The sequence below is a fragment of the Phyllopteryx taeniolatus genome, chromosome 6, assembly GCF_024500385.1.
Source record: "Phyllopteryx taeniolatus isolate TA_2022b chromosome 6, UOR_Ptae_1.2, whole genome shotgun sequence".
In the NCBI taxonomy this organism is placed as follows: Eukaryota; Metazoa; Chordata; class Actinopteri; order Syngnathiformes; family Syngnathidae; genus Phyllopteryx; species Phyllopteryx taeniolatus.
The window spans coordinates 25479121-25500771 of record NC_084507.1 but is presented as its reverse complement, the minus strand read 5'-3'; the positions used below and the strand labels follow the sequence as shown (position 1 = coordinate 25500771).

The following is a 21651-nucleotide window of genomic DNA, read 5'->3' as shown; positions in this document are numbered from 1 at the left end:
GAAATTTACTGCCAAACTAATCTTAAAACGAAGAGAATTACATGTTGTCGGACACGGTGTTATAACCCTTTAAGCAATGGATATTTGAACACAACGGTGCACCAACACATGTAGATCGATAATAGAACAATACACACAGGCATATTGATTTTATCCTCTGTAATAAATGACTTTAAATTGCTCAAGTTTACTGAGCAATTTAAAGCAGTTGTGAAATTCTTATTAGTTTGTCTTCATGATTGTATTAGACTGGCCCCGAAGGCAGACTCGTGCACAACAGAAAGAATCACAATGAAATAATCAAGATGTGCAAACTGTTGAATTATTTAAATTCCATTTAATTATGTTATGTTTGATAAAGTAAATAGCATAGCGTGCTATTTTTCATATTAAAAAACACATTACAAAAAATGTTTTGTTTTATTTTTTGGGGGGGAGATGAACAGATTATTGGCAATTCATTGGGGAAAGATGATTTGAGATACGAGTGTTATGAGTTACAAACATCGTCAAGGCCCCACTGTATTTCAAAATCAATACTGAAATAAAATGCAATACTATTAATCTGTTACAGCCCCCCCCAAAAAAATTAATTATTTTTTAAAAATGTGTTCATAATAGCAAACTAGCACTCTATTGTATTCAACATAATAAAGGAGAACATGTGAACTGTTTGAACTCTCCGCCAGGCGGTGCTGTTTCCTCCTCGCGTTTCCCAAACACGCTCCCACTTTTTTTTGTGACATCACGGTGACGACACAAACCACCAAATAGCTGGGGATAATCAGTATCGTTCAGCGGCCCGCCAAAAGTTACATCATAATACACACACGCCCACACACACATTATTGTTTACAATAGCATACCTTGGTCAATATATACCTGGGTTAATTAAACCAAATGATTCTATAATTAGAATACAGTGAAAGTAATGCACGAGGTTGTTGTTGGTGCCTTAAATAGCATTTATCATATGCTAATATGTTTCATTTTAGTCAATAAAATGATTTTCTTGGTCAATCAGCTAGTTATTCATTTAATATTATACTATTTTATAAGTATTTTTAATACTTATATTATTCTTTAAAAAATAATCTATGGATTTTATTTTTTTTAAGGTATAATCAAATATGAATTAGGACTGTTACGTAATTTTGTAGTGCATGTATCAATTTATTGAATGTTAAATATGAAATATTAAATTCTGTTGAAAAAAGTATTCTTGGGTCATTTATTCATTGAATTATAAATATTTCTTATGATACTCTTACATAGGGTGGCACGGTGGTGAGTGGTTATAGCACATTCGCCTCAATTCAGAGGTTGGGTGTTCAAATCTGGGCTCCAGCCTTGCTAGAAGGAGTTTGCGTGTTCTCCCCGTGCTTGTGTGTGTTCCCCCCCCCCCCCCCCCCCCCCCCCCCCTCTGGATACTCCAATTTCCTCCCGCATTCCAAAAACATGCATGATAGGTTCATCCGCTATATGCACAACCCGGAAAATGGGATAGCTGACTTTCTGTCTATGCTACGTAACTAGGATTGATGACATGATTGTTTGAAGCAGAACTTGCTAAAATTTTGTTTTCTTCATGGCTGGTGTCTTCGGACAAAAGTTAAATACATGCATATAACATATTTATACAAATAGGATTTGATATATGTTAACATGAACAAAGCGTAAGCATCAGCTAATGTCATCTTTGGTGGCTCTGTGGTGACATCTTGTGTTAAAAATAGACATTGTTAGACGTTAAACGTTCCTATGGGACTGTTGTCACGGTCCTCTTGTTAGTGTAAGCAATGCATGTCAGCAGGGATGTGCTTTCAACTACGGAAGCTGCAAAAGAAAATCAATTTTTAAAAAATGAAATAAAATTACAAAAATCAGACAAATGGCTAATACCGCTGAATGGCATATGATAGTATCAGTGAAAGTAAAGAATGTGTGTATTGTAGCCGGAGACATCGCTGCCTTGTTTTCAAGGATTATCACAGAAAAAGGGCTATCGCGCCCCCTCAATGGACAAGCCCTGCATGATGTCATCATCAAAACCAGTCCTTCCAGAACTTTTTCCACACGTCAAGTGACAAAAAGCTGGCCAGATGCCCGACCACTCAACTTTGCAATTGAGTATCATCATATTTCATAATCAACTCAGTTATCATTAAAGAAAAACTAATCATTATACAGTATATACAATATACTGCACTGGAGTACATTCCAGCGGCATGGTGGAAGACTGGTTAGCACATCTGCCTCACAGTTCTGAGGACCGGTGTTCAAATCCCCAGCCCCGCCTGTGTGGAGTTTGCATGTTTTCCCCGTGCCTGCGTGGGTTTTCTCGGGCATTCCGGTTTCCTCCCATGTCCCAAAACATGCGTGGTAGGTTAATTGATGACTCTAAATTGCCCATAGGTGTGAATGTGAGTGTGAATGGTATCCATCCATCCATCCATTTTCTGAGCTGCTTCTCCTCACTAAGGTCGCGGGCCTGCTGGAGCCCATCCCAGCTATCGGGCAAGAGGCGGGGTACACCCTGAACTGGTTGCCAGCCAATCGCAGGGCACATACAAACAAACAACCATTCGCACTCACATTCACGCAATTTAGAGTTGTCAATTAACCTACCATGCATGTGTTTGGGATGTGGGAGGAAACCGGAGTGCCCGGAGAAAACCCACACAGACACGGGGAGAACATGCAAACTCCACACAGGCGGGGCCGGGGATTTGACGCTCTAACCAGTCGTCCACCGTGCCGCCTGCGAATGGTATATATATATATATATATATATATATATATATATATATATTTGCAAATAAATACATGTTAACATTTAATGGATATGTTTTATAATGTATTTTATACAATTTGATACATTTATTTATTTTTATTTTTTTTTACAATCAAACTATAGTTTTTTATTGAGCTAACTGTACTCTGGGAGGATTCCATGGACGAGGCATATAAACGAAAATATCTGCGCTATGCTGAGTTAGCTGAAGCACGACATCGTGGCCGGAACATAGACGTCCGTCTAGTCATGAAAGTTGGATTTTGGGGATCAAGGCCCAGAACCAGCATGCCCCATCAAAACTGCAGCAGAGGGGCGCGTAGAGCAGATTTCTCCATCTGAGTCTGTCGTGGGCTACTACTGATGATGCGTCCCCAAATTTTACTCCCCCCCCCCACAAGTTTCTCCAAGTATGCCACTTGCTGTATTCAACGACAAGTCCACAATTCTCTGTGTGGTCGCACAGGATATCAACATATACAGTGTTGTGAAATCTTTTTACAATTAAATAACAGTTTTTAAAACAATACAGTTTTTGCAGCTAATTAATATGTATTGTACATTTAATGTTTTTGTAATTAATATATATTTTTACCAATAATTAATACATTTTTAAAATTGAATAATTCGGTATAACATTAAATAATTTTATTTTACAATGCAATAATAATCTTTACCCTTAAAAATCTTTATAATTCATAATTGTTTTACAGTAAATATTTTTTGCAAATATAATTTTTTTACACTTATGTATTTCTTAAATTAACATGTATTTTACAAATAATATATATTTGTTAAACCAATTATTATTTTACAATTAATCAATTTTATTTTTAACAATACTGTATTTTCTTACAATTAAGACGTATTTACAAACAATATACACTACTATTAATATACATTTCAACATTTAATTTGTTTTGCACCGAATGAATACCTTTTAAAATTAAATAACACGATTAACAATGAATATTTTTTATCATTGTTAACCGCAATATCTCGGACTTTAAAGCTATTGTTTTGTCTACTCAGAGTGAGAACATCTGCAATGCAAAGAAATGCTTTAAAAAGTATTTTAATGAGTTTGTTCTAATCAACTAACCTTTTTTTAGTGTGTGAGAGGGGTAAAACTATTTTTTAAAATGTTTCTTATTTTTGAAATATATGGCTGTGGAATATATTGCTAAATTGGGGTTCTCTTTATTCTTATTTTTCTTCACTTCCTCAATTGGGACATCATATGTTCATTCCCAAGTCGCAAATACTGAAATATTTTCCCAGGTCACTCGAAATGATTGACAGGTTGCTGAATTTTCCCCTTGTTCTTGTCATAGGAAAAGCACGGCTGTCATCATCTTACACCGACGGCCCTCTCAACTTCCTGGTGTCCTTCCTGTCGGCTTACGGGATGACAGGGAGGCGTGATGACGTCGTCACACATTTACACAAGACACCAAGCCCTCTGAAATAAATCACAAGGTGTAAATGTGTAAATGTGTAAATGGAATACTGTGGATCATCAATTATGACTATATTTCACAATTAACCCTGCGAAAACTGAGAACTCATTCACTGCCAGCGGAACCTACCGAAAGAGGGAGCACACTCTCTTTTTTGCCCAAGAAAATAAAAGTTTGTTTCAAGCTTTTTACAGGTTCTTTAGACCCGTAGCTCACTGGTCTGGAGACTAGTTGAGTCCCCGTGACGTCTTCCGGAATTTCCTGGAGCCCTGCTGGGTCGCCAGGGAGTTTAGGTTTTCAAAGCATGACTTTTTAAGACCGTGGTCCACCTTGAAACCGATAACCCCAATTCCAATAAAGAAGACAATGATTTGCAAATCCTTTTCAACCTAAACACACGACAAAGACAAGCTATTTCATGTTCACACAGATGAACCTTATTGTTATTTATTATTATTATTTTTTTAATATTCACTCATTTTTAATTTGATGCCTGCAATACGTTCCAAAAAAGTGGACAACTTGGACTGGCTTCTCGTACACCTGAAATGTGATTTTAAGGTTTTGTTAAATACTCATAACTCTTCTTTGGGCATTCCTATCTTGCTGGTTTTGTGGTTTGTAGTGGCTCCCCCGCGAGCCTTACACGCACGAGTTAGAACGTGCTGGTTTTTATTTAAATATTTTTTTGGGTGACGTCACGCTAAAAAGAAGTCAGCACTTGTACGTATGCGTGTGTGTGCCTGTGTGTGTGTGTGTAGGTGTCCTCGTGGATGAATGGCAGGAGTGGTTGATTTTAATCAATGTAAAGCACTTTGACTTGAATTTTATGTATGAAAAGCGCTGTATGAATAAAGTTTCATTGATTGATTGATTGATCCATTGATTGAGCAGGTTCTGGAGCACCGATATCAAACTGGTGGCCCGGGGGCCAGATCCGGCCCGCAACATCATTTTATGTGGCCCGCAAAAGCAAATCATGTGTGTTGACTTCATGTTTCTTGTGAAAATACCCAAAATTGGTGTCTTCACTTGTATAATGTTTAGATATTGCAAGCATTTTATGTTACCAATGACCTTTTTTAAATAAATGTAATAATAATTGAATTTTTTTGTATTGGCTTCTGACTTTAAAACTAGTTATCCATCAACTTTTTGTGTATATGTCATTATAAGAGACAATATTTTATGTGGGTTCACAGTCATTACGGCCCTGCGAGGGAAGCCATAACTACAATGTGGCCCGTGACAAAAATGAGTTTGACACCCCTGTTGTAGAGTATAGTCTATTTTGGTTCCAGTACTCTGGAATACCCGACCCACAGAAATTACTAGATCGCCGACTTCTGTAGAAATGTTTCAATATTGATTTAAGACTTCTTTTTATACCCTCACGTTTGGTTAAAACACAACTAGTATGCATCTAGTCTCTTACCACGCCTCACCTCCTGACATCTGTATTTTGGCTTGTTTTAATGTCGCTTCTCTCCCTCCCTCCTCATGTATTCAGAATTCGGAACGAATTACGATAGCAAATGAAAAAAAAAAAAAAGCGAAAATACAATTGTCATTGTAGCGTATTGGTGTAGCGAAGTTTTGCATTTCAAATACAGAACACATCCGTGCAAATAAATCTCTCCCCAGAAATGACATGACCAGATAGGCCCATGCAAAACAGAAACTGTGTGAGTGAGTTAGCACTGCAATATGCATGCAAAAGCCATATATGAACATGCAGTAACATCCATACAGATTACCAGCAACCTTTTATTGATCAGCGACTTTTTTTGTCAATGTCTTTATGTCTCAAAAGTATTCTCTGTCAATTGACTGTCTGTTGTCGTACTAGAGCAGCTCCAACTACCGGAGACAAATTCCTTGTGTGTTTTTTGGGACCAACTTGGCAAATTAAACCTAATTCTGATTCTGATACATTTCAACTCTTGGTATGGAGACATTGAACAAAAGGATCTCTGTATTTCTTAGACTATGGTTCGTGTTGTGAAGGCCAAGGTATTGTTTGAAATATTGAGGATAATTCAAGAAAATGCTTTCGAAGAGAAACTGCAGCCAATGAGAACGCCTTCTATATTTGGGTGTGAGCCACTTAAGCCATTAATGAATATTACAATGATGTGTAATATTAGGATACCACGGGAGAAAGCTGGAGAGACTATCAAAAGCAACATAAAGATTTGACTCTGAGGTGTTGTGATAGAGTATATCTGCATGATCTAAAATTGGAAATAATAATTGTGAGACAATAGTTTTTCTAACTTGCAGGATAAAACAAGTTAAGTGAAGTGAAAATAAAAATGTCTTGTAAATTTGATACACCAAAGAGAAGAGTGTCATTAACAACCCTGACACATTTTAAAGATTTAAAAAAATTGCAGAATATATACAGGTACATCTCAATAAATTACAATACAGTAGAAAAGTCCATTTATTTCAGTTCGCATACATTATTTAGATTGATTAAACACTTGACAAAATACTTTTCAGAGGGCAAATTCCTGCCTTATTTCTATATTAAAAAATAATTTAGATTTTTTTTTTTTTTTTTTTTTTTCTTGATTGTTTGTTATGTGCGGCACGGTGGCCGACTGGTTAGAGCGTCAGCCTCACAGTTCTGAGGTGCGGGGTTCAATCCCCGTCCCCGCCTGTGTGGAGTTTGCATGTTCTCCCCGTGCCTGCGTGGGTTTTCTCCGGGCACTCCGGTTTCCTCCCACATCCCAAAAACATGCATTAATTGGAGACTCTAAATTGCCCGTAGGCATGACTGTGAGTGTGAATGGTTGTTTGTTTCTATGTGGCCTGCGATTGGCTGGCAACCAGTTCAGGGTGTACTCCGCCTCCTGCCCGATGACAGCTGGGATAGGCTCCAGCACGCCCGCGACCCTAGTGAGGAGAAGCGGCTCAGAAAATGGATGGATGGATGGATGTTTGTTATGTAGAGCGGCACGGTAGAGCGGTACAACTGGTGAGCACATCTGCCTCGCAGTTCTGGGGACCGGGGTTCAAATTCCTTCCTCGCCTGTGTGGAGTTTGCATGTTCTCCCCGTGCCTGCGTGGCTTTTCTCCGGGCACTCCGGTTTCCTCCCACATCCCCAAAACATGCGTGGTAGGTAAATTGAAGACTCTAAATTGCTCGTAGGTGTGAATGTGAGTGCGAATGGTTGTTTGTTTATATGTGCCCTGCGATTGTCTGGCGACCAGTTCAGGGTGTACCCCGCCTCTCGCCCGAAGATAGCTGGAATAGGTTCCAGCACGCCCGCGACCCGCGTGAGGAAAAGCGGTACAGAAAATGGATGGATGGAGTTTCCTCAGCAGGATCTCCGGGCTCTCGACATAAGTTGAGAAGCTCGGTCATCCAAATGGATGGACAGATAGTTCTCAGTCTTTGCCCATTTTCAACAATTATCTTCAAACATATATGAACAAATCTCAGAAGAAATTACAAGAAAATTCATCACGTTTATTTTTTTTGAAACATGACTATGCTCTTTACAAATTTTGCCATTTAGATCAATGTATGTAAATGTCAAAAATGTCCCACACACGTGAACAATAAAAGACAAAATTAACCCGCCCACAAAGAAACCACAAGTAAGCATTCTTTGGTCCCGTGAAAAGCGTTATATAAATTATAGTTATTATTATGAACAACAATTATGATTTGACCTCCTTAACGGACGTTAAACTGGAACTACAGTAAGTAGACTGACAGGTTCTTCCCACAATGTACAGGGATACACCGCCATGAATTCCTGGCATTCACGTGAGTAATAATTTCTATTTTCAGTCATGTATTGGACATGATCACGTGAAAAAAAAAAAAAAAAAAAGAAAAAAGCATAGGATTCTTTTGTGGACTGATTTATCAGAAAATGTCCATATTTACTACATGCAGGATTAGCAATAAATCATACTGTGACTATACACAGACACACATACACTTTTTAAAAATAGAAAAGAGGAGGCACGGTGGGGACTGGTTAGCACATCTGCCTCACAGTTCTGAGGACCGGGTTCAAATCCCGGCCCCGCCTGTGTGGAGTTTGCTTGTTCTCCCCGTGCCTGCGTGGGTTTTCTCCGGGCACTCCAGTTTCCTCCCACATCGTAACCATAACAACCTCACTTCTTTATTAAACCCTAAACCGTAACGCAACATTCATTCCTAACCCTTAATTGACCTAACCCTTCACCCTAATTTAACCCAACATAACCCAAACCCCAGAAGACAAGTGCTGGTAAAAACTGCACAACAGTCCAAAAGGTGTTTGGAGGCTTCCAGTAACACACTTAGCAGCTAAAAATCCTCACAACTACCTCTATGAACCAAAAACCAGTTCTTTTTGAGAACCGGTTCCCAGTAATTCGATTCCTAGTAATTGTTTATTTGCTAGTCTGACAATTCTGCTTATCGGTTCATCTTGCAAGAAGTGTATTTTGGCTCATAACTTTTCCAACATGGTGCTACCATACAATATAACCCTGTATTGTTGATATGGTTATTTTCATGTCAGGGGTATTATGTTAGCTCTGTTGCTACACTAATGTAGTGTCCAAGACGATAACACAACAACAGTCATTTTTCGGCTTTACGCTTATCAGGATTTCCGTAGTCCGATCAGTACTACGTCAAAAGACAAGAGACTAGGCTAAAAATAAACCAGCTTTCGGATTCAAATATACTGTACACGATGGTGCCGCACGGTGGACGACTGGTTAGAGCGTCAGCCTCACAGTTCTGAGGACCCGGGTTCAATCCCCGGGCCCCGCCTGTGTGGAGTTTACATGTTCTTCCCGTGCCTGCGTGGGTTTTCTCCGGGCACTCCGGTTTCCTCCCACATCCCAAAAACATGCATTGATTGGAGACTCTAAATTGCCCGTAGGCATGACTGTGAGTGTGAATGGTTGTTTGTTTCTATGTGCCCTGCAATTGGCTGGCAACCAGTTCAGGGTGTACCCCGCCTCCTGCCCGATGACAGCTGGGATAGGCTCCAGCACGCCCGCGACCCTAGTGAGGAGAAGCGGCTCAGAAAAAGGATGGATGGATGGACGATGGTGCCGCGGAGTAAATGTCTTTTGTGGAGCCGATCGATCGGCGAAGTATGACATTAAAGCCGATTTGGCGTAAAATGTTAATTATCGGCCGATACCGATCAGATCGGTGTAAAGTCTCGCCATTTTTCTGTTTCATTATCCTCGTGCCTCACTCCCCAGGCATGACCAGTCAACTCACGCTTAATCCAACTGTTACATTAGTGTAAGTATAATATTGCTGATTTGCACACTCGAGTCTGAACAATGAAGGTTAGTGTAACTGAAGCAACGCTAGTACATCGCCCTCAATTACGGCACATGCTGTAGTATGGCCTTTCTGCGTTAATGTTTAACTTACAAAAAAAAAAAAAAAAGTTCTTATTAAGCATGTATTCCATCCTTTGCTGCTAAATAGCAAACTTCTCAGTTAGACTTTCAGATTTGTGACCGTCAGACAGAGCGATGGAAAGTAAGCTTGCTTGTACCTGCTGTATCTCCAGTCAAACGGCATCCAGTCTTTTTGTTGTTGTTATTGTTGTTGTTGAGTCCATGATTATTGTGACAAGGCTTTTCCAAGTAGTGCAGTGAAAATGTCCTGTTGTGGCAGTCGTTCAATCACCTGCTGTGTCAGCGAGACAAACTCCGCGGAAACCGCGGCGTTTTCCCCCAAAAGACGAATAACCAACGTGCAGGTTCCGTGGAGGCGCTAGCTAGTCAGTAGCCGTGTAGCCACGCGTTGCAACAGAAACAGCTTGAAAAGCTTCGCTGCAAAATTTCAGCTTGTTCTGGCTGTCAGTCTGGCGAGCAGTCAATACGACGGCGCTGCTCGATGATGTCACTTCTAGGCGACACAGCAAATGAACTACAATTCCCAAATGACTGTTTGACCTTCTTTCCCTATCCGTTAATGTATCTATGTATTTATCCAAAATAAATACTTAACACCGAAAGCTCATGTATAAAATTAATTGACAAAGACAAAAACTAAGGAATTTTTCACTGAAATTATTGTTAGTTTTGCAAATGTAAAACGTTATTTTAGTCAGTTAAAAAAAAAATTAAAACATTGTTTTTATTTTATTTCATTTACGATGAATGTTTTTTTCAATTTTAATTTTAGTTATTTCGTTCATTTTCGTTTACGATAACAACCTTGATATCAAGTCATCTTTCCCCTTTTGAAAAGAATGGGAATGCCATTAATCAGCTACAGCCGCACCCCAAAAAAATTAACATTTTACGTTTGGGTTTTTAAGAAGAAATTAGCGGTCTATCATATTATATTTTAGAAAAACAGGAATAACATAATTAAATACAATGTCTAGGTTAGACTTAAACAATTTGTGTATCGTGATTTAATGCTGCATTCCAATTCATTGTGCTGCTCCATAAGGTTTGCCAGTCTTGCCTACCAGGATGCAGTATAATTTAGTCATGCAGACACAAATGAAGACCTCATCTCCTACAACTGTGACTCAGTAAGACACGGTAATATTAGGCATTTTTCATACAGCATAAAGCATATATGCCTGTGAGTATTGTTATATTATCTTTCTACATGCGTTGCTCCTCCATTTGTGTTCATATTAGCATTGCTTCTAAAACCGCAACTATCGATGCTAACCATCAGCATGCCAATGGCGTTTTGCATTGTTTGTTAGCATTAGGCTAAGCAGCTTTCCCCAAGGCAAAGCTATTTTAAAAACATTGTGTAATTCTCTTCGTTTTATGTTTAGTTTGATAGTAAACTTCAACTCGGAGTGGAATTAAAGAGTTGGACGCATCATTTTGTTGACTTGTTCAATTTTTGCCAAACTGCTGCTTATTGTGAAGTGAGTTGAATTGATCTATCTCACTGCTACCATACAGCGCAAAAAAAAAGGGGGATAAATGACAGCTCGTATCTCGAAAAACTTGTAAGTCGGGTCACTCGTATCTCAAGGCACCACTGTATATTGTTATGGGGATATAAAATGATCTATATCGAAATTCACCCCCCAAAATTCTGTCCGTATCACTCAGCACTATGCAGAAATATCTGGTATTATCATATCAAACAATGATATTATTTATATATATATATATATATATATATATATATATGATAATGATGTAATTTATATCACATATGATTTTTATTATTTCATGTGTTCACCCAATAAGATAATGGTTAATCCGATTGATAAGCAGTATCGATAATGTTATCGGAATTGGTAAATTCCAATTCTCATCCCAACTCACCACACATAAAATGCATGGATACATTCACTTCTGTGGCGCTCTTCGCCACTTTTTAGTGTCTACGATGCATTTTTAGACTGAAAATCTTTGGAATTTGGGCTTCTCGACAAAAGGGGACTCGGTGGGGGCTGAATGGAAATGTGTGCATATGTGACAAGGATCACTGAGAAAGAAGCGGGTGAGGGTGGTTGGGAAAAACAAAAAGGTAATCAGGATCCACCTGGAAGTCAGCTTTGTCTCCCTGGGGAATTTGTCGTTTCACAAGTCTCACAAATTAGTTGCGGGGAAAGTTGATGAGCAAATATTCCAAGTCGGCGTGTGTATGACTGATGAGGAAGTCCACATTCTGGAAGAACCACACGTATGCATTCACACAATAGATGAATAAAAAGCAGAACGTGACATGAGAGAGAGCTGACTGGACTGGTTGCGAGTTCGCACAATACGATACGCCAGGGAAATGGAGTTGAGTAACAAGAAGAGTGCAAACCTGTTTGACCAAGATTAATTCCTTGTCGCCCACAGTTTCCACCAGGCGGCAAGGAAAGTTGGGGTGGCCTGTCGTCAATTTGTCACCCCCGTGTGTGCAGGTGTACTGAAACTCAACACTGCTATTTTCAAGACGTCTTAGTTTGTTCCGCGTTATTATTTTCTAAATTGTGATTTTGAAGCCGATACAGTGAACCCACGGGGTAAAAAATGTTACTGCAAAGTAGCAGCGCTGCTGTAGTTATAGTAACCTTTATTCGTTGGCTAATGCAATGTTAGCGTAGCAACAGAGCTAAATAACCCACTTATAAACGATAAACGGTCATATATAAATATAACATCTCTTCAAGAGTAGATGTTTTTATATCACACTACTACGATAATTATCGTAATATGACACAGAACTACTCTGAGGATAGAAAAGAGGAATACTCACTTGCAAGGCTTGCTTGCGCTAAGCTGTCTTTCATCACTCCCAGTTGAAGTTTACTGTAAACAAATAAGACAGAAAACAATAGAGAATAAAACATTGTGAAAATGTAAATGCATTTAGTAGCGGTGTGACCCCAAAATTGTCTCGGCAGTGCCCCTCTGATTCTTTTTGAAAATTCAGCCCCGAAAGCCTGCTTGACTTTAGCGACATGAAACTTGGTAGCTATGTCTATTATGAGTAGACAGAAACAATGCCCGAAAAGACTCAAGAAGTCTGCCATTTTGGTTTGGGGGTCATTTGCAAGGGGTCTTTCTCCAAATTGAAAACGAAAGAAAATTCAGCCCCAGAAGCCTGTTTGAATTAACAACATGAAATTTGGTACATGTTTTTCATGAGCAGAAAAGAGTCTCAAGAAATTACGTTTGAAAAGACACAAAGTCTTCCATTTTGGTTGGAAGTGGCTATTTTACGACCAATTTGGCCATTTCCAGGGGGCCGTTGAAAGATGAAAACATCCTAGAGATTTTATCCGATTGCTTCCAAATTTGAGCCACGTACAGTATACTGGTCAGGTGGGCGAAGCTAGTAAAAAGTTTCAATTTTCATTATCGCATGTGGGTGGAGCATGGCAGGAGAATTTGATGATTTCCCCTAAAACTAGAGGAAGTCAACTCGATCCTGTTTGTACACCAAGGGGCAAAGCGGTGCAAGATCCCGTTAAATTGTTTCTTTTGTAACACTACTTCAAATCAAACTAGGGAAATATACACACAACTTGCTGTTTGAAGGCACAGGAAAAGTAATACCTGTAAAAAATTCCAAACACAATAGATGGAATGAGATCTGCCAAGGCCAAAAACTCCTCAGACTTTTAACAATGTGAACAATAGAGAAACACTCTAAATCTGCACTTTGAAAATCTTCTCGTACAGTTAAGAATCTCACAAAGAAATGTTGCATTAAAACTGTTTTGACGGTTTTACATCTTATTAACTTCCTTGTTTTTACACTTGTATGCCACTTCAGAATGTCACAAAATGGTCAGAAATTACATACATGTTATTAAAACATCATTTTTGCCTTGATTATTATTATTTTTTTTTGGACTGTGAGAGAATGTTTAATCAGTGATTCCCAACATGGGAGATTATCGGGTGTGCTGTGGAAAATAATAATGAGAGATTTTTCTAAATGGTTGGGATACACTGGTTTTAATGTACTTACAAACATACCTGTACAGTTAATAACATTTATTATTATTTTTTTAAAAATGGCCAGCCACAGATTTTTATTTCAGTTATTTCTTGAGGAAACGGGGTTTCAAAAAAATGCTTTTTTTGTGCAAATTGTAACTTTTCATCTTATTTTCGGTGGGCTCAGGTGGATTGCTGGGGCTCACCCTGAAAAAATGTCACCCAAAAACCTCAAAACAACCTCAAAGCTGCGGTGGACTTGTGTGGATGCTTGGTTTGAGGTTATTGTTGTTTTGTTGTTTTTCAACCTTCTCATACTATGCGCTGACTCATTTTGTGTTGTCTGCAATATTTGCACGTAGAAGGAAAAAAGTAACTCACCACGAACCTAACTGGCATCGATTTCAATGTTTTGGATGTGAGGAAATAAAAAAAGGAGTGTGATCCTTTTTGTATGTGCTCCTTAGACTGCTGCTCAGCTTTCACCAGTGACATCACGGGAGTTTCCAACTGCGCGCAGGCAATAAAAGAACGGGCTCTCTGGCAGACACTTCACTCTCAGCAGCAGGAACAGGAACACTCACAGTGCTAAAAGAACAATCAGCTCAAACCATCATGGTGGCATACACTTCAACGCCAGCCGACGTGGAGGCGGCAGAGGGCCTGCAGAACCAGAAGACGGTGGTGGTGGTGGAGAAGCGCTCGTACACGGCCTGGATGTGGAAGCTGTCAGCGGGCCTCCTGGTGGCCGCCCTTTGCTTGGGCATGGTGCTGCTCTTCGCCTGGTACTGGCACGGACGACCCGAAAGCACGGTACGGAGGGGGCGCCTCGAAAAGAACCCAAACAAAAAGTTCCGGGTGGCTTCTCTTCTAATGCTTCTTGCTCCCGTCTAGACGCCCTCGGCGGGCCCGACGCAAGCGCTGGTGGCCGAAACATCAGATCCTCACAACACCCTGAAGAAGATCAGCAGCAAAGCTAAGGCAGCCATTCATCTCGAAGGTGAGACGTCGGAACGGTCAAGTTAGAATCTACCTAATGTTGTCTCCGGCACGTGCAGAATTATGCAAACTTTCAATTCTTTCAATCTTGAAGTTTCCACTGAGATTTGCACACTGGTCATTGGATTCAAAGTCCAGAATGCTACGCATGATGATATATAGCTTTACTGAATGTGGAATTGAATCTTTTGAGCCGTTTCAATGCGATCCAATTGTATAAAAGCTGTTCCTTTACAAAATGTCATTGAAATTTGCCAAAATCATAGAAGCTTCCATCAAAATGTGAACTTGCATCAGTGGATTCAAAGTCCAGTATGAAAAAGTGCACTTTTACAAAAAGGCATTCGATTTTGCAAACAACATTAAGGTTCCACTGACATTTGAACTCAGATCACTGGATTCAAAGGCCAGCGTGCTCACCATTACACCATGGAAGCTGCTCGCGTTATGGCTGGTCATACTTGGAAGCCATTTCTATGACATCCAATGCGAGCAAAGCATCACTTAGTCTTAAAATCATGACCAGTACCGCTACTAATACACTGTGTGGACCCCTGAATAAACTGCACAATTAAGCTGTATCAAATAAAAAATTTCCTTGACAATCACAACAATGACAACATTTGTCACCGCCAGAGGGAAATATATAATGACCAGTAACTGGATAGCTATTTTATTATATGGGGACAAAAGAAAGACAATACTCTGAGTTAATTGAAGGATCCACTGAAATTTGAACTCAGAGTACCTGATTCCTGGAACTCCGAAATTCAAAGAGAGTGTATTCTATCCCAGGTTGCATGAAGGGGCCACGCCAAAATTCTAAGAAAAAGTAGTTTCCTTCTTAATTTTTAATAATAATAATAATACATAAATAATAATAATACATAAATAAATAAACTGTGTTTATGTATGAGATCTCCTTAGTTAACTAAATCCAAAAAGAAATCTAAAAAAAAAATATTTAGAGAAAAAGAGAAAACAAACTGCATGGATGTTCCATTCTTAAATGATGAAATACATTTTAATTTTCAATTAAAAAGAATTCCAACTTCTTTTTTAAATTCTGTCTATAGGTCAATCTTAATGGACGAAAAAAATAAAGGGCATGGTGCAGATGTACCTAATGAAGTGTCCAGTGATGCTTCAACACGCGTTTGTTTGTGTGTTCTTGTCAGGAATTCACGACGAAGGCAAGAGCGTGAACGAGAAGCTGCAGTGGCGCAACGGCCAGGGTCAGGCCTTCGCGCAGGGCGGCCTGACCCTGCAGAACAACCAGATCGTAGTGCCGCACACCGGCCTCTACTTTGTCTACAGCCAGGCGTCCTTCCGCGTGTCCTGCAGAGACAGCACCACCGAGGAGGGCCTGGAGAGCGAGAAACACCTGGCGCCCCTCAGCCACCGCGTGTGGCGCTACTCCGACTCGGTGGGCCGCAAGGCCTCGCTGATGAGCGCCGTCCGCTCGGCGTGCCAGGCCAGCAGCTCGGCCGAGGACGAGCAGCGCTCCAAGCAGGGCTGGTACAACGCCTTGTACCTGGGCGCCGTCTTCCAGCTCAACAAGGACGACCAGCTGTGGACTGAGACCAATCAGCTGTCAGAGCTGGAGACAGACGGCGGCAAGACCTTCTTCGGCGTCTTTGCCCTCTGATGAGGCCGTGAGAATTGCCGGGCTACGGTTGTGTTCGAAATCACTCACTATCCACTTTATAGTGCTCTCTAAATATAGTGACGTTGCCATTTTGGAGTTTATAGTGCCCTAGACGTCTCCCACAATGCATCTTGAAGAGTAGTGAGCCACTCCACTGATGATCAGTATCAAATATAGCCCATGATTCTTGAGGTTAAGGTTAGGTGCTGTTTAGGTTAGGGTTAGGGAAAATTAAGGAAGACAAAATAATAATAATAATAAAAAAGACTTTATGTTAGTGTTTAGGGAGTAGGGAATGATGAATGATTCCGAACGGAGTCTCTGCGTTCGGAATCAGTCACTCATTCTCTACTCCCTAATTATTATATAGGGATTTTTACAAGAACTATCTAAGTCTATTATATAAAAATCCCAAAAGAGTGATTCAGGAGTAAGGAAGGCGTGATTCCGAACACAGCCCCCCGCCTTTATTCATCGTACAACGGTGATTGAAAACTACTTCAATCTCAATGGAGATGACCTCGAGCACAAACACGCACACACACACACACACACACACACTATCTTATATGAACTGTAACAGTTTGCAAATTAATTGCCGCTATTTATTTCTAATTTATTTTTCTTATTTAAGCCATCCGGGAACGTGGTGTTATTTATGCAAAGTCGCATTTAGAATGTGAACTCATGTGTCTTGTCTGTTACAAATAAAACATTTTTTTTTAAAAAGCAATCACTCACCAGAGGGGAAGTTGTCAAACTGCTTCAGCCGGCCGGGCCCACACAAACACACACACACACACGTACCAATTGCAAACATCCATCCGAGCTACAAATCCCTGCACGGGTAACAAATAGTCCCTTTGTCTGGTCAAACGTGGGAATTTCCTCTATAGTTAAGAGTGCAGTGTCAGGTGGAAGCCCGCAGAAGCCTCAGCCCGCAGTGGGTTTTCCCACCCCGCTCACCTACCACACATTCCGCCTCTGCAGTCAGCTATGTGTGGGTGTGTGTCATAGGGACGTGTGGTTCACAAAGCCTGAGTATCAAATACGGGGCAGAGATTTGATTCAAATTAATGGAAGCCACAGTAACATTATGCACAGCTTAAACATTAAAACTTTGCTTGGGAAAAAAAAAAAAGGGAAAATTAAAAAAAGTACTGAAATAATGATTCCATTAAAAATATATTGCATAATAAATGTTTAAACACTACAATTCTTAAAGATGAAAAGTAAATGTATTGTATGAGTTAAATTCAACTCTATTTAAAAAGTGACTTTTAATAAAAAACAATTTTTAAAAGTAGTGTACATGACAAGTATGAATAAAAAACATTAATACTAGAAAATAGAAAAAAATACTTCATTTTTCATTCAATTTAAATGTATTGCTCATAAAACATAATTAAAAATCATTTTTAAATAAATGTTAAAACAAATGTTCTTAAAGATCAAATGCAAACATATTGCACTTAAAAGTTCAATTCAAATAAAATGGATTTAAAAAATGTACTGTGTACTCAAAAATGGGGGAAAAAAATGTGCAGTGGAGTTCATGAAAAGTAAAAAGTAAATGGCACTGGATTTAAAAAAAAAAGTTAAAGCCACTGTAACATTATGCACAGTTTGATCATTAACACTGCCAACTCTAATTTAAAATTTAAAAAATGCACAATTCAATTAAAATGTATTGTACATGAAAGATAATAAAAAAAATAGTATCTAAATAAACTATTCTTAAAGCTTTGCACAGCGCGCCGTGATGTCATATCCGTTGCAGATAACGTGGTTTACCCCAGGGGCGGCGCTAACTGGTGGCCAGGTGGCCGTGGCCACCCCAGACAGAAAGTCACGCCTTAGTATAGTGTTTTCCAAGGTGGAAAAATCAGATCAATTTTCTGACTACGCCCCTAGTTTACCCTCTTCCACTTTGCCGAACTACGACCGCAATGTATATTCGTAGTCTCAACTGAACAGTCGAGTATGAGCCTTATAAAAGACAGATTTTGTCATTCCAAAGGCAACACATACAATACCATTGACATCATCCAACCAAATTCGAAGGCGTTTTAAGCAACCACGGATTTCACAGCGGTGTTTAACCCACTCATGATTACGTGTCTTGCGCTGTCCCAGAACCTGCTTTGCTGGACACCGCAGTGCATGATAACATCGAATATCGCCGTGTATTTTGATGACACGGGCCAATTGAGACCCTTCTTGACTAATTTTAGATATTAAGTCATGGATGGCAGTGAATTTCCCACAGCTCAACCAGTATAAAACAGGTTTTAGTTATTGGTGCTGAAGCGAGAGAAATTGTTACCGAAACTATTATTTTAAACCATCACATTGTGTAAAGAACATGGGCATCATTTTTCACTCTCATCTTAATTTTATTCCACACATCGAAAATGTAATTAAGAATCTAATGTAACATTTTACCATGTTAAGAACATAGCCAGTGTGCGCCTGCCTGTTTCTCTCTCAGGCTGACACATTATATCTACCTGATGCGCTTTTATCACATCAACCCTGATGTAATGTTCATTATTCCAACGGCTTGAACAAAAAACACATTCAGCCACTATGACCCCCGCCTACGGAATAGCTTGCCAGAGGACCCCGGACACTGTCGATGTTTTTAAAAGGAGGCTCAAGACTCAACTGTTTGGTTTAGCGTATAACTGATCTCTTAATTATTTATTTAGACATTTATTTATTACTTACTTATTTATTCATAATTTCTATCATATTTATTGTTCTTCTTGACCTTCAGTTTTTTTATTCTGTCCTACTGTCTTTTAGTCTTCTTAACTTGTTAAGTTTAACTCCAGTGTTGGGCTGTCATGATTGAATCTTTTTAGAATTAATTATCCGATAGATATTTCGTCCAGTACTCGAGCAATTGCCCCCACCCATGAGGGCTGGCCTTCTATCCTTAAACTGCATTTATTGGCACTGAGTGCAAGGTATAAACTCTGTACAGAATTTGAGACAACAAAAACAGTTTTTGCGAAACGGCTAGCATTCACGACTAGCAATAGTGTTCTAGCGATTACCATTTTAGGTAAAAAAAAACAAACAAACAAAAACGCTAACTACCATCAGTGGTGGATAGAGTAGCCAAATATTGTATGCGAGTAAGATTACTGTTACTTTAGAATAATATGACTCAAGTAAAAGTAAAAAGTAGTCCTCTGAATATTTACTTGAGTAAGAGTAAGAAAGTACTCAGTCAAAAACCTACTAAAGAGTAACTTGTGAGTAACGTTTGATTTAAAAAATAAAAAAATCAGTATGAACATCAAATAAAATTTCAAAATAATAACACTTGGGAATCCACACACACCTGCCACTAATTAAATTTTAAACTGTCCAAAAACCAATAACACATGCATTGGGCCCGACAGAAACATCAATTGCTTTATTCACTTAAATGACTCCATGAAGAAGCTGTTTGCTGACCAGATTTATTGATATCGTGTGTGTGCGTGTGTGTCTGTGTGTGTGAGAGAGAGAGACAGAAAAAAAACATCTGCAACTTACCAAAGGTGTTTTCTCAAGTTAGAAGTGGGCTTAAATATCCACGTTTGGGCAGTCACAATTTAAATGACAAAGCTGTTGTTTTTCGGAGTCTGTAAAATAAACACTTGTAGCTGCTGTTTTTTTCCTCCCTAAAATGGGTCACTTTGATTGGCCCACTCAAGGTTCGTGTGCGGGCATGTGACTGCTTTGTGCTGTCTGATTGGTGAATTGGAGTCAAACGACACTCGTGATCACGTTGGATTGGCCGCAACGTAGTCCTATGTGGAAGTAGATGATGAAGTCTAAAAATACATGGCGCACGCAATAATGGAAATATAAAAGTAGCGAGCACCATGTCGATCATTGCAGCGCCCCAAGAATGCCAGAATTAAATAAAATAAAAAAATACATCATTAAAAAAATAAATATTTGTATCATGAAATATTGAATCATTTGTATTAGTTTCAATATTTATTTATTTCCATTTATTTTTTATTTCAATTAAATTTTTCTGCGATTGGCTGGCGACCCGGCACGGTGTTCCACTGGTTAGCACATCAGCCATACAGTTCTGAGGACCGGGGTTCAAATCCCGGCCCCGCCTGTGTGGAGTTTGCATGTTCTAAACCTTTCAACCCCTAACACAAGTTTTGCCATTGTTTTCAGTTCAGATAAGCGGAAATCAATTACTTTCTACCACCCGAAAGTACCCTGGCACCTATTGTTTACAAACATTATGAAACAGTCTATAAATATTAACATCAATTTGTGTGATGCCACCAATCACTCATTGTTCTTCCCACAATGTTTTATTTCTTTTTCCATCCATGTTCCACCTTTTGAGTTCCTCTTCCTGGTCTGACAAGGAGGCCATGAAGGCTATGTTGTTTCGTCATCAAACCATAAGCGAATCCCGCAGGGTATTGTCACTTTGTACTTAATTGGCAATCGAAGTAGCGATGGCATTGGAGCCGTAACAATGTTGTCTGTGTCACCTGTTCTAGGATTTAAATGACAACAACAATGCTGTAATAAAATAAAATTACTGTAATTGTTCAATTGTTATCGTAACTTTAAAAACTTTTGCAACACAGTGCTTCACCATACGCTTTTAACCTTCACTGGCTGGCGTATTCCAGAACTCAGAAGCTAATTCATTGTCTTTTCAAGACAACGGGCCTCTTCGGATACTCAAATCTCCTAACATTTATACCACGTTTGTGGAAAATGTCATCAAGTTTCATAAGCAGAAAGCAGAATGATAAGAGGCCCAGAGTAGAGAACATTTAACCGTGCTAACTTCAGTCAAAGGAGCCACACAAGCATTTGCTATGTTATTGTGACCAAAACCAAAATTCATTTTTAAGCTAAAAATAAAAACAATTTTATGCGCCGTTTGACTTTCAAAAGGCTGCCGTACTCCGGAACTCGGAAGCTATTAGCTAAACGTCTTTAGCGAACTGGCGACACAATTTAGGGAACATTTAAACAGGTTAGCTGTGTTTTGAATCTGAATTTTGTGCCACTGGCGTGCGTCTTAAAACTACAACTAAAACTTAAAACTACAACGCTACACAATCGTTAACGCGTGGAGCTCGTTAGTAACGAGTATGACGTTACCGTCAACGTGTATTACGAATCCCACTTGTGTTCACGACGGGACACGCCCCTGCTGCAACATGATTGGCTCCTGCATCGCGGTAAGGGCAGGCTACTCAGATATAACGAGATGACCATTATAAATATGTATCACACTTGGACAAAATAAGGCGCGTTTCTTGCAACCAGTAATATTGTGGCAGGGCGTGTCCTGCCTA

At 39.4% G+C, this 21651-nt stretch overlaps 1 protein-coding gene and 1 long non-coding RNA gene across 2 annotated transcripts; one reads left to right on the top strand and one right to left on the bottom strand.

The window, feature by feature from the left end:
• Nucleotides 1-3672: 3672 nt before the first annotated feature.
• Nucleotides 3673-17288, bottom strand: LOC133479495 (uncharacterized). Its single transcript, XR_009788969.1, has 3 exons — nucleotides 17048-17288; nucleotides 12470-12522; nucleotides 3673-4256 (listed from the first exon to the last, which is right to left on the bottom strand). It is a non-coding gene; the product is annotated as an uncharacterized LOC133479495 (long non-coding RNA).
• On the top strand, nucleotides 14214-17014 carry tnfb (tumor necrosis factor b (TNF superfamily, member 2)). Its single transcript, XM_061776585.1, has 3 exons — nucleotides 14214-14472; nucleotides 14554-14659; nucleotides 15837-17014. Exons 1-3 carry the CDS (start codon nucleotides 14275-14277, stop codon nucleotides 16304-16306), a joined length of 774 nt encoding a protein of 257 aa, XP_061632569.1. The 5' UTR covers nucleotides 14214-14274; the 3' UTR covers nucleotides 16307-17014.
• Nucleotides 17289-21651: the final 4363 nt, after the last annotated feature.

Excerpts from the sequence above, each read along its gene's own strand:
- tnfb (XM_061776585.1), top strand. The coding sequence starts at position 14,275 with ATGGTGGCATACACTTCAACGCCAGCCGACGTGGAGGCGGCAGAGGGC. Across the intron at positions 14,473-14,553 it reads ACGGACGACCCGAAAGCACG|ACGCCCTCGGCGGGCCCGAC; the intron begins GTACGGAGGGGG and ends GCTCCCGTCTAG. Across the intron at positions 14,660-15,836 it reads GGCAGCCATTCATCTCGAAG|GAATTCACGACGAAGGCAAG; the intron begins GTGAGACGTCGG and ends TGTTCTTGTCAG.